This window comes from Mesoplodon mirus, assembly GCF_964341445.2.
Source record: "Mesoplodon mirus genome assembly, contig: HAP1_SCAFFOLD_3299, whole genome shotgun sequence".
Taxonomy (NCBI): domain Eukaryota; kingdom Metazoa; phylum Chordata; class Mammalia; order Artiodactyla; family Ziphiidae; genus Mesoplodon; species Mesoplodon mirus.
Window position 1 is genome coordinate 19,442 of NW_028294047.1, and position 12,559 is coordinate 32,000.

The window sequence follows — 12,559 nt, forward strand, 5'->3', positions numbered from 1 at the left end:
AGAAAGGCATCTTCTGAAAAACATGACTTCTTGGTGGGGGGAGGGAAGGGCACTTATGGGAGAACAAATGACATTTAGGAAAGATAAATGTTACATTAGGACAATATATGGGAGATATGGTAGTTTTAGGAAAATGTCTGTTTGAGTCTGGTGCTTGGGACTCTTCTCTAAGACTGTTTCCAAAAAGTAAGTAAGTAAATAAATAGAAAAGGTGAAAAGTCTTAGGCAAATTTTATTTCTCCATGAGGAAAGATCTATGAATCAGTGTTTAAAGTTATATATACTAAGTTTTATGGCACTAGAACAATTGTAATACATCCAAACATTGACAATAAGGACTTCCCTGGTGGCACAGTGGTTAAGAATCCTTCTGCCAATGCAGGGAACACAGGTTCGCCCTGGTCCGGGAAGATCCCACATGCCATGGAGCAACTAAGCCTGTGCGCCACGACTACTGAGCCTGTGCTCTAGAGCCCGCATGCCACAACTACTGAAGCCCGCACGCCTAGAGCCCAGGCTCCGCAACAAGAGAAGCCACCACGATGAGAAGCCCGTAGCCCCCGCTTGCCCCAACTAGAGAAAGTCCACATGCAGCAACGAAGACCCAACACACTCAAAAATAAATAATATTTAAAAAAAAACCCCAAAACATTGACAATAGCCATAGCAGCAGTATATCCAAATGATGTCTGTCTAAATCTTTAGGTCTATATATAGTGATAAAATTGGAAATAGAAAAAAGCTATCAATCAACACCACTATATATCAATGACAAGTTTGGTTGTCTGGGTGCTGGTATCAGGGCTCAGTTTGAGTATGTAAAACTCAACAGTTTTTTGATTCACAAAATCTGATTAAAATTAAGTTAGATGCAGAGAAACATGGTTTAAAATACTATATAAATTTTCATCATACACATATAATACAAGAATATTTTCCTTTAATCCAGATTTTCACATCATGTTTAATGGGAAACAACTAAAATGTTATGCAAACAACCCAGGAGGGAAATTTTTACTATTTATCTTTTAGATCATATAATCTTTCTTCAAAATCAGTACATATCCTCGTGATGTTTTCAAAACTAGATCTTGATTTAGATTTGACTCATCAGTAGCTCCTAGATGAGAAGCTCTATAGCATGCTGATTCAATTCAGCAGCAGCTGAAAAGAAAAAGAAAGGATTACATTCTTTACCTAAAATACTTGAGTTAACTAAATATAAGTTAGTAAAAAAAAACCTGAGACCTTTCTAAGCGTTCAGAAGAATGAAAAGTATCTATACACGACATAACACAAAATACAAGATTACTAGTATATAATTTGCCTGTGGTTGCACGATGAATTAATTGCTCTTGTGGCTGAGTATCAGAGCTTCTGGCTTTCTCATTCGTCATTCATTTACTCAACAACCATCTGCTAAGGTGTTGTGACAAGCACTGAAATTACAAGATGAAGGTGACACAGTCCACCCTGAAAAATCATACTATAAACTGGAAAAACAGACAAACAGGCAATTTCCATAGAGTCATAAATACTATGACAGGTATAAAAGAGGGTATAAGGAACACTCAGAAGTGACACCCAGCTTTGTGTCAATACTGTCAGCTTTTTGGTGGAGGTGGTATGTAAGTGGATACCTGAAGGACAAGGGAAAAGTACGGGAGATGGAGGGAAGAAGCAAATACAAAGACTAAAGGTGAGGAAGAGCATCTGTGGGATCGCAAGCAGTCTATTTGACTGGATGTAGAGCAAAGGGGCAGAGGAAGGTAGTAAAGAGATAAGGTTGAATACTATGGCAGGACCCAAACTGATTTGGGTGTTTTTATTCCATGATAAGGAATTTGGAATTTTTCCTGAGAGCGAAAGATAAACCAATGACAAAGTCAATGACAGGAGATTTTAATGTCAGCCACTAAGTGACAGCTACACGAATGTGACTGCTTGAGTCTGGGTTTTTTGGCCTTAATCACTGCCAGAAACTTGAGAAGTTGATAAACCCCATGTTTTCTAATAGTGTCAGTGTGCAGGTTGACAGTTCCACAGGGATGGCAGAAGTAGAGAGGAAGGATATAGCCAGAAATAAAAAGAAATACATAGACTTTTTGAGATTTTTTTTTAAAGCTGTGGAACATGATAAATAAATGAGGAATCAGGATATTTTTCTTTATGAATGTTCATTCTTTCACATTTTTTCATTAGATATGTATAAGAAAAGATATTTAACCTATCAATAGTATCTGTCATCCAAACAATGGAAAGAGATGCCATTTACTACTGAATATTTACAGTTTATTTCAGAAATCAATGTCTAAATTTAATTCATAAATTTCAGCAACATACCTTTTTCTAGTACTCTAGTTATATTTTTTCCATCTCCTGCCACATCTGAAATAAGTCAAATATTATTTAAGTTAGACAAGAGACATTTTTGTAGGAATGATGTACAGCTTATGAAATGTGGCCTTTAAATAATACTTCTAGAGACTAGACCTAATTTGAGGATTGCTTAAATAGAAAAATAATCACATCAATAAAATAAAATAAATTCCTACTTATTTTGATTTTAGATAATAAAGAACATATATATGTAATGTTATTTAGATTAATCGGATAAAAAGTACAATAAATATCAGTCTACTGAATATACATAATTTCAGAGGGTGATATTTGATCTTATTGGTACAAACAAGTTTAAACGATTAAAGTCATATATATATTACAATGAATGCATTACTTTGCAATTCTTAGAAAAATTGCTCTTTCTAAAAGTTTAATCAGTTTTTTACTCTAATGGATCTTTCCTTAAAATGAGTTTTCCTTTCTTACACTTCTATATAACTAAAATTTTAAGGTATGTTCTATGGTAATAATTTTTCAACATAGAATCTTAAATATATAAAATGGAGAAAATGGTTCCGTTGTAATGTCATGTCAAAATTCTACGGGCAAAAAATTAAGTAAAGGTATTTTGCTGTCTATATTAGGACTGAAACATTTATTTCAGAAAATCTGCTTGAAGAAAGGAAAAGTAGAGGCTAGAGCCAGTTTTCAAACTCAGTTTCTGATTCATGACTTTCTAGAATTAGAAACAAGGAAAACAATACATAATTCTTTAACTGTAACTTTGTTTCCATTCTAGAAATTAGGGCCAACTTTTTGAAACATTTGACTAATTATAGTTATCTACTTAATTATGAAATGTGTGGGAACATTTCAAACTGTATTACAAGTGTCTCCACCTAGAGTGTCCTTTTAAAAATCTTTCTTATAAAAGGCACCCTCTCACTAAACAGGGTCTCAAATAGTATACTGAACATGACAAACACTGTGATGATAAGGATATCATGATAGCCAACGCCTTTGTAAATTTTAGGTGCAAAGACAAATTTTTTGGCTAGCAGGTTTCCCAATATTTTCAGAGACTGTTTTCCATAACACTTTTCTGACAACAGCACTGTAGAGAGGCCCTATGAAATGAATAATGTGACAACATGACTAGACAGGTTTTGTGAAATTAATAACTCATAACAGATGAAGGAAGAAGCCTTTACTGAAATAATTTTGTATTACCATTAATAAACACTGCAAAATGTAGGTCACGTTTTTACATGCGTTGAATTAGGGAATGACCCGTGTAAGATTACTCTCTTTTCCCCCAAAAGCTCTTTTCCTCAATATGTCCTTCCAAGACGCTTATGTTGATTTCTAGGTGAAGATCATGTTCACCTGGAGGAAGTAGTTGGAAGTCGAACATTAATAAGGAGAACAGGGCTTCCCTGGTGGCACAGTGGTTGAGAGTCCGCCTGCCGATGCAGGGGACACGGGTTCTTGCCCCGGTCCGGGAAGACCCCACATGCTGCGGAGCGGCTGGGCCCGTGAGCCATGGCCGCTGAGCCTGCACGTCCGGAGCCTGTGCTCCACAACGGGAGAGGCCGCAACAGTGAGAGGCCTGCGTACCGCAAAAAATAAATAAATAATAAGGAGAACACACCTGCATTTTTCTTTAAACTTTTCCATTTAACAAAAACACAGAAAGGTGAGAAAATTATACACAGGAAAACAATATATCAGCAAGTTTTAATTTTAAAGATTTTTAGTTAGAAGGATTCTCTCACAACTGGTAGTTTCCAAACTATGTCCCATAGTAATGGAAGGTCCCCCACTGAGGACACTGCAGGACTGAAGGAAAAAGAAGTCACAGCTTCAAGGTCTCCGCCACTCCTTTAGCTAAACAGCTCTATATTTGTCTCTGTTTTATATAATACAGTTTCATGCAAAATTTTTTTTTTTAAAAAAGAAAGGTTCTTTTCCTTGAAAGAAAATTTTTTAAGGTATGAGAGTCATTGATTTAGTCAAAGTCCCTAATTTTACAAAAGAGGTAACAAAGGGTCAGAGAGACTTTGTCACAAAGCCAACGTGTCACAAAGCCAACGGCCTTCTCGCTGAGTCTAGAGAGAGTTCTACGCCAGCTACTTCCTCAGATTAAGAAAAAAAAACACATAGATTTTTAACTATAACTCAGAGAAAATGAATATGTAAAACTTTGTCATGTAGCTCAATAACGTTTGATGCATGAGACATGAAATAGTAGCTTTCTAACTAAATTATATGTTTCAAAGGCATGAACAAGAATAAATTATCATAACTCCTATTAGTAGCAGTCAATATATTTAATTTATAAAGCACAGATTTTTTTTTTTGTTGTTTGTTTGTTTTTTAACCAGAGGACAGGGAACTTGAAGGAGAAAATCTTTAGTTGAATCACACAGGCCAAAATTTAGGAGATTCTTCTTCTTTTTTAAATTATTATTTATTTATTTATTTTTGCAGTACGCGGGCCTCTCACTGTTGTGGCCTCTCTCGTTGCGGAGCACAGGCTCCGGACGCGCAGGCTCAGCGGCCATGGCTCACGGACCCAGCCGCTCCGCGGAATGTGGGATCTTCCCGGACCGGGGCACGAACCCGTGTCCCCTGCATCGGCACGCAGACTCTCAATCACAGCGCCACCAGGGAAGCCTGAGGAGATTCTTCTTTAAAAGGATATTCGTTTCCTCCAAATAAAACTTGGTTTACCAAAATGAGTCAACAAATGAATTATCCACGTTGTGGGTTATTTATGGCAAAATTTAAAACACAAAACAGATTTCTCTTTACCATCTAGCATACTTCAATCTCTCATCATTAGTTTGTATGTACAAAAAATATGAGTGTAATCTCAATTAGAATTTAAATCCAGTCAGAAAGTACAGGCTAATTCCTTGGCCTAAAGTTTCAACGTGAAGACTTACACTCCTACCCTCCTCATGAGAGGAGGGGAGATTTACCCAATGCGTGAATTTGGGAGAAGGAACTAAGAAGTGCTTGCTTGCTTCCAAATCTCTTCTTTGAGAAGGTGTGTGTGCCCTCAGCACCGGGAACTGGGGTCTGCTCTCATGCCTGCAGTAAGCAGCCTGCCCTGGGGCGGGGGTCAAGCATTTGCTTCCTCCCCTTAGGCCTAATTTGGGATGAAGTATTCTGAGGCCCACTGTGACTGCACACCTAAAGCACGTCCTCCAATTCGTTAGTTATGTGTCAGTAACAAAGCTCCTTAGTTGATCTCCAGCTGCTGACTCCCACGTGCTGAACTCAGAAGGGGAAGAGAAGTGTCATCTGCCACCTACCCACCACAGCTCCAAGGCAGAGGACCACACGACACTGAGGGAACGTTTTCTTCTTCTTCCCTGACTTTATAATTAATGTACATTGTTCAAGACAACCCCCACTATAAAGTAGGGGAAAGGTGAAAGGAACATTTTAGAAAGAAACGTAGTGAAGCCAGTAACAATATGAAGCACAACAAGTATGTGCTCGTTCACCCAACCGTAATATATTACTGTTAAATTATATCTGAGACTGCAGGCTGGAAAATAATGTTGCACTCTCTTTTTAAGACCAATTTGATAAATATATACACACCACACACATACACATGCACACTCATTTCCAAAGTTAATTTATTTTCAGTAATTATTGATACTTTTAAAAGTTGATATCACTCATTTTAAATGTCACGAAAATGTAATAAAATCAAGTCATTTAAACCACTTCAATTCATTATCCAATTGTAAACAGGCTAAGGTATGAAGGAAATTACACTTGGCAGTCTGTAGATATTAAGTACCTATATTTTGCTGCAGAGAGAAGAACTGAGGAAGAATTTGTAGATCAAAGAGCTGAAAAACTAAGTACAGGAAAAAAAATGAATGAAAGAAAAAGAACTGTTAAGAAGTTGAACTATTACCTCTATCTTTCAAAAGATAAAATGCCTACTCATTTGTCCATGTGGACAAAATGAAGTGGGAACAAGAAGGATTATACTGATATAATAAACTGAGACAATAAACAAGTTTATTGAACTCTGCCTGTGCCTTATGAGAAACTAGCTCAACTACTGTGGTAATTTGATTAGAGTTAAAACTCAAGAGTGGATAGGCACTGCCTTGGTGATGTAAACACGAGGCCTATTTTTTTTAAAAGAAATGTGACTCAATATTCTGGTGAGACACAAAATGTTGTGTCATATAAAAAGTCAAAGTCTTAGGAATATTAATTGTTTTAGCTTCAGTGCATTTGTATGACCACATTTAGAAAGAGAGTTGCTAAACTGAATGGACATTTGAGCAATTTTTTAAATTACTTAAATAAATCATTAGAAAATTTTTCAAAGTGTCAGTAATGCACCAAAAGTCCAAAATCAGTCAATGTAAAATGTAATCCTCCTACTTAAGACAGATTTAAAGGGCATTTATTAACTACTGTGGCCATGCATCGTGTTCGGCACACAAATACCTAAAAACTCTTGAACATAAAATCTTTAAACCAGTGAGATTGTGTCTGTTATAAAGTTGTCTGGAATAGATTTTTAAGTTTTCAGTTCTTGAAAAAATTCTATGTGCAAGAAAATCTAACAGTGATGTAGCTATTTTGGCTAATGTTAACCTTTTGTATTTTATAATAATATAATTAAATAACACAATTGAAAAAAAACTTCTGATATATAGGACCAAACATCCCAGAATTAACTAGAATGTGAAAACTGAGGGTAAAATTAGCAAGACAGATACGTAGTAATCTCCTACCCCCACAATGGTATCAACTGCTAAGACTGAACTTCATGTACTGGTGAGGGAGGTAATAAATCTGTGTTAGGTACATGGAGTAAGCTTGCTGCTACAACCAGCACAACTGAAACCACACACCTAGAGCAGTACTTTGCTATAATTATTTTCCTTAAAGTTAGGGGAAAATGCTGAGTAAGATAAAACTTCACAGTAGGAATAGTCCAAAATGTTAAAACATTGCCAATAAAGGAGAATGATAAACAAATGCAATCTTAATGCCATTTTTAACATTTTACTTTGTAGAATCATAGCTAAAACCTTTAGAAGGCTATTGTTTTATCATGTCCCATCCAAAAACCCACCTCTTTCTATCATTTTAGACAGTACATTAACACCTCTCATAGTATTATTTTATGTTTTCCTAGTAGAAATAATTATATTCCTAGCAATTCCAGAAGGCACCTTCTTTCTGTAAGTCTTACTAAGAATTAGGTGACCAACAACTGTATAATAACTCTTCCGCGGCATTCTGTAGTGATTATGGAGACGTCTTTGCATCTTGATAGAGTTAAGTAGTGCTCTTCAATCTCTCTTATTAAAACCAGCACGATTTGGCAAAGACCCCACAAGGGAACTATGTATACCTAGTAACTACAACATGGAGTTTAAAATAAACTATTTTTCGATTTATCTAGAATTACTAAAAAAATAAACGCCTCTTTCCTCCAAAAAAATTAAAGGAAAAAATTCCCGCAGAAATTTTCTCTCACATTGTTTTTGCATTCACACACTCTTTCATCTTCATCTTGTAAAATGATACATTGTTTGATTTTTTGGGTGACAACTCATGAGAACATTCTAAGTTTACATCATGCTTAGCAACTGACAGAGGGCTTGACATGCATTTTCTTTTCGACCCTGGAGTCCAGTTTCATGGCTCTGAAGCACTTAGACCCAATTTAGCCACAGCACTGTCTAAGAAACCTTAGCTTTGCTCTTCTATGATTTCTTACGACGTGAAGCCAAATGAGAAAACAGGTTGAGACTTCATTTAACAAGGCCTACTTTTCTCTGCATCAAGAACGTCATGAAAACACCATCAAAACCATAACCCCGTGTGCACTGAGTGAGATGCATATTTTAATAACAATGATACACAATGAAAACCAGTTGCAATTTAAAGACTCCCCATCATAGTCATCATTCATCCAGGTGATGGCAAGATAGAGACATAAGTGGACTTCATTTTAAAAGTTTAAATATTTGCTTTATTTACGTATTTAGAAATGTTCTACAATTGCTCAGCAAGACATTTTATAAAAATTCAATAAAAATGCTCTAAGTAAAATAGCAATTAAGGATGCACTCTCATGTACGAAAATGACAAAAAAATTTAACTTAAAAACAGAAATTAACCTATTTAGTGCTACAAGTCTATTTAATTCACAAAAAGGATTTATCTAGGATTCCTTTAAATTAAAAAAATCCATATATGGTTAAGTGTTTGGATGCCAATCATTCACTTATGCTTACAGGTAGAAAAACTAGGGTGCAGCAAAACTTGAAAATGATTATGAACCATTGCCAAACTGAAATCAATTAGAAAGTATATCTTTGGTTATTAGGCAATAATATTTAATTTCTAAAATAGGATTTAACTGCAGTTTTTAGAAATTTAAAATTTGTCAGTTTAATTACATTTACTGAATAAGGTTCATGATAAATCTCTCTTGAAAATGAGAAATCCAGGGACTTTAAAAAAAATCATAAAATTTCTGTCTCTTTATTAGCACAATTAATTATGGCTTTTACTTCGTGTGTGTAAGTCAAATAAACAATTCAGAATTTCACCAAATTAAAAACAAGAATTATTATCAGAAATCTGAAACCCAAGGAAAAAAGGATAGTATAACTAACCTTGGTCAAGTACATCTCCATGCTCTCATGTGAAGGGCGTGAGCTTGAGGTAGAAATCTCTAAGTTTTCTCCTGGAGTAAGATATCTATTGAGCACTAAACTATTATTAATATTTCCTACACAAGGTGGCTTCAGGACTGGCCTCGTAGTAAGAGTGCTGAGTAAAGATCTGTTCTGCTGTTTCTCCACCAGCAGTTTGGTACTGACCTCTGCCAGCCTCTCATTAGTCCTGGGAAGATGGCAAAACACCAATTTCATTCATTGCATTTTCCCTAAATGATTCGTAAATGATTTGCATTTTTTAAATTGCCATAATAGTAAATGGAATGAACCATTAAACCACGTTTTAACACTGAAAATGGGTCAGAGCAGACCTATTATAAACAATTCTAGGTGTAAAATTGTTCTAAAGAAGTATATATGTGTCTGGGGGATCCTTAACTAACAAGTCAGTCTGTCTGAGTCGGGAGAGGAGAGAAATGGCGCCAGCGATGGAGACGGCTTAACAGGTGACGCTTGCTGCCTTCTGCGATGGCTGCACTTAGATACCCACCTTTAGTAAACCAGTTCAGGGATGAAAAAACAAACCATCCCTCAAAGACATTTTCAAGCATTTGCTTTCACCACCCCTGTATACACATTTCACTCATTACCTCAGAGGAATTAAGCATTCGGCACTGAGGAATAATCTAGAGCAGCGGTCCCCAACCTTTCTGGCACCAGGGGCCAGTTTCGTGGAAGACAACTTTTCCATGGATGGGGGTGTATGGGGGTTGTCAGGATGGTTCAGGCGGTAATGCGAGCGACGGGGGGCGATGGGAGGGCGGCAGGTGAAGCTTTGCTGGCTCGTCCACTGCTCACTTCCTGCTGTGCGGCCCGGTTCCTAACAGGCTGCGGACAGGTACCGGTAACACTGTTACTGAGGCACTGGGGGTGGGATCTGCCCTTGCGGTCTTCCACGCACACCCTCACGCAGGCCACCGTGTTATTTTTAGACACTTTGTGAATTATACGGCCCTTCGCCCCTCTGTTACTTTCCCCTTATTTCACAAGCATGCCTTTATGTAGAGTAGAAAAACTTCAAATACAGTAGTTTGTCTCAGGGCGCCCTCTAGCGATGATACCAAAGATCATAATCAAGAAAGTAAATTTACCAAATGCTAAAATGTGACGCTTTGCGTTTAAGCGGTAATCTTCCAAAAAATAATTAAACTCGTTAATATTTCTATTTACGGGAATTCCAACAAGAAATTTTATCTCAGTTACAAAGTTTCAAAAACACTTAGCTTAAAGACTAAATCAGGTTAACTATTGGGTTGGCCAAAAAGTTCGTTTGGGTTTTTCCAGTAACATCTTACGGGAAGACACAAATGAACTTTTTGGCCAACGCAATATATGAAAATATAAAAAATAAAGTTATGTAAAACCAACAAAAAGGTGGGGAGATGCAAACTGGACTCACATTTTAAAGGTGACTTCACTTACTAACATCATTTTCCAAAGTTATACTATCTAGTTAGCTTTCACTTCCTACTAATCTCATGAACCTGGCTCAATAAAAATTATGCTTTAGAGGCAAATTAATGAGCTAAATTTAAATTTATTTTCTATGATTCTACGTTTTGACTTACTTGTTTCGTTTATTTGCCAATGACTTTCTAACTTTTAGTTCTTCGAGGTAGAGTTGCTTATATTTTTCCAATTCTGCTTTAGTAGAATCGTCTTGAAAAGTTTTCATTTTGGAGAGTTCAGATTCCAGATCTTTAATTCTCAGTTCCATTGGACTTCTTATTGAAGCATTATTATTCTCTCTTAACTGCTCTAAGTTTTCTTGAGATGCTGCTTGTGTCTAAAGTCAAATAAAAACATACATGTTTAAAATAATTATAACCTGAATAATTATAGTATATTTGTTCCCTTCAGTTTTGTGTCAATGATTCAGAGAGCAATTTTAAATGTGAAAAAAAAGCTGAACTTTAAAAATATTTATCATCAATGTAAACTGAGTTAAATCTTAATTATAAAATTAAAGTTGGATCATTCTTATATTCGTACTCATGTAATCTGATAATTCAAAGAATAATAGGATCAATTTTAAAATTTTTAAATTGAACAATACAGCTAAGAATAATCCAAGAGTATAGTACAATTTCTAAATCATAATATTTTCTTTTCATCCTAATAGTTTTGTTTTATACCAGTTGGTCTTCAAAATAAAATGATTCCCTAGTGAGAATCGTTCTGAAAGATCAATTTAGTGAGAATAATGATGGAAACTGAAATATTTAAAGGGAGAAACAAATGCCACTTTCCTTCCAGAAATTTACAAAACAAACTGCTATAAGGGAAGTAGAAGAAACACATAAAGTGTATACATCCGAAATGTAATTTATAGTGAAGTGAATTAAAGCACATTACAGATCAAAAAATTAACCTGTAAAAATAGGTTGACTTCTTTTAATTTTTCTATTATATCCTGTCTTGATCTTTCTTCAACCTCCCGTTTATACTGCTCTACTTGACTGTGTTCTATCATATTCATTTCTATATGACTTCTGAGGTTCACTGCTTCTTGTTCCAACTTCTTTTTATTCTTCTCTAGTTTTTCACATTTCTTTTGCATTACTTTTATAGATAATAACGCCCGTTGAAGAACTTGATTTTTTGCACCAAGATGTAGACATTTTGAAGATGCAGTTTCCAGTTCTGCTGTAAGGTCATCAATCTTCATGAATAAAGTAAAATCGCTTGGTAATTAGGGACATAGACTGAGAATAGCCTAACTCAAAACCAGTATCCACTTTTAAAATAAATTCAGTTACAATAAAATGGTGTCTATATTGTAGCGTGTAGGACCTTGAATTACTAAGAAAATGAAGAAAAAAGTTCAAACCACCAAGAGCCACAAATATATATCCTTCACTGTCATCATTGTTACACAAAATTTGCATTTGATTTTATACTTTTATTCTTCTATTGTTTCATGCCTTTCCTCCATAAAATGACTATAAGTCACCTCTTAGTAGAAAGCCTCTTACTCCTTCCCCACCCCCATCTTAACCCACCATGATTTTTAAAGTTTTAGGGATATCATATTGAGTTATTTGGGGCTGAATTAATAAATGCCTCCCAAAATAAGACTCGGAAAATCAGACTCTAATGAGTCTTGTAAATATGGCTTCTAATACCATAAGCCTTTTTTCTGAACTACAAATATTTTATGCTAATTTGAATTGCATTCCAAGGAGAAATGCTTCGCAGGGTTAAGGAGAAATCACATCTCCCAGTGTAATAGTTTAGCGAGATGATCCATACATTTTTCTGAACAAAAAAATGCCATTAATTCTTGCAATGCTTTGTTACTTTCCACAGAATAAGAGAACATACTAAACAAAACAAACAAAAAAACTTGCTGGAATTTCAAGGACACTGAGTTGGGAAGAACTACTTCCCTTTAGACAGAATGATTATTTGGTCAGACAAGGCAAGTGGATGTGGTAGTTTAAAAACATGTCTACATGTTTTGAAACTGGTGGCGC

General features: G+C 35.6%; 1 protein-coding gene across 4 annotated transcripts; it reads right to left on the reverse strand.

The window, feature by feature from the left end:
* Positions 1–225: 225 nt before the first annotated feature.
* Positions 226–12,036, reverse strand: LOC309798409 (ankyrin repeat domain-containing protein 26-like). Of its 4 annotated transcripts, XR_014293115.1 has the most exons (6): positions 11,455–12,019; positions 10,652–10,869; positions 9,021–9,249; positions 3,574–3,729; positions 2,344–2,388; positions 226–1,164 (listed from the first exon to the last, which is right to left on the reverse strand). XR_014293115.1 is itself a non-coding variant. In XM_082646599.1 (5 exons), exons 1-4 carry the CDS (start codon positions 11,749–11,751, stop codon positions 2,362–2,364), a joined length of 771 nt encoding a protein of 256 aa, XP_082502725.1. In that variant the 5' UTR covers positions 11,752–12,018; the 3' UTR covers positions 226–1,164; positions 2,344–2,361. The 4 variants fall into 4 exon arrangements, 2 of the variants coding, with proteins under 2 accessions (XP_082502725.1, XP_082502724.1); XR_014293114.1 differs by lacking the exon at positions 3,574–3,729 and having other exon boundaries at positions 9,021–9,911; positions 11,647–12,036; XM_082646599.1 differs by lacking the exon at positions 3,574–3,729 and having other exon boundaries at positions 11,455–12,018.
* Positions 12,037–12,559: the final 523 nt, after the last annotated feature.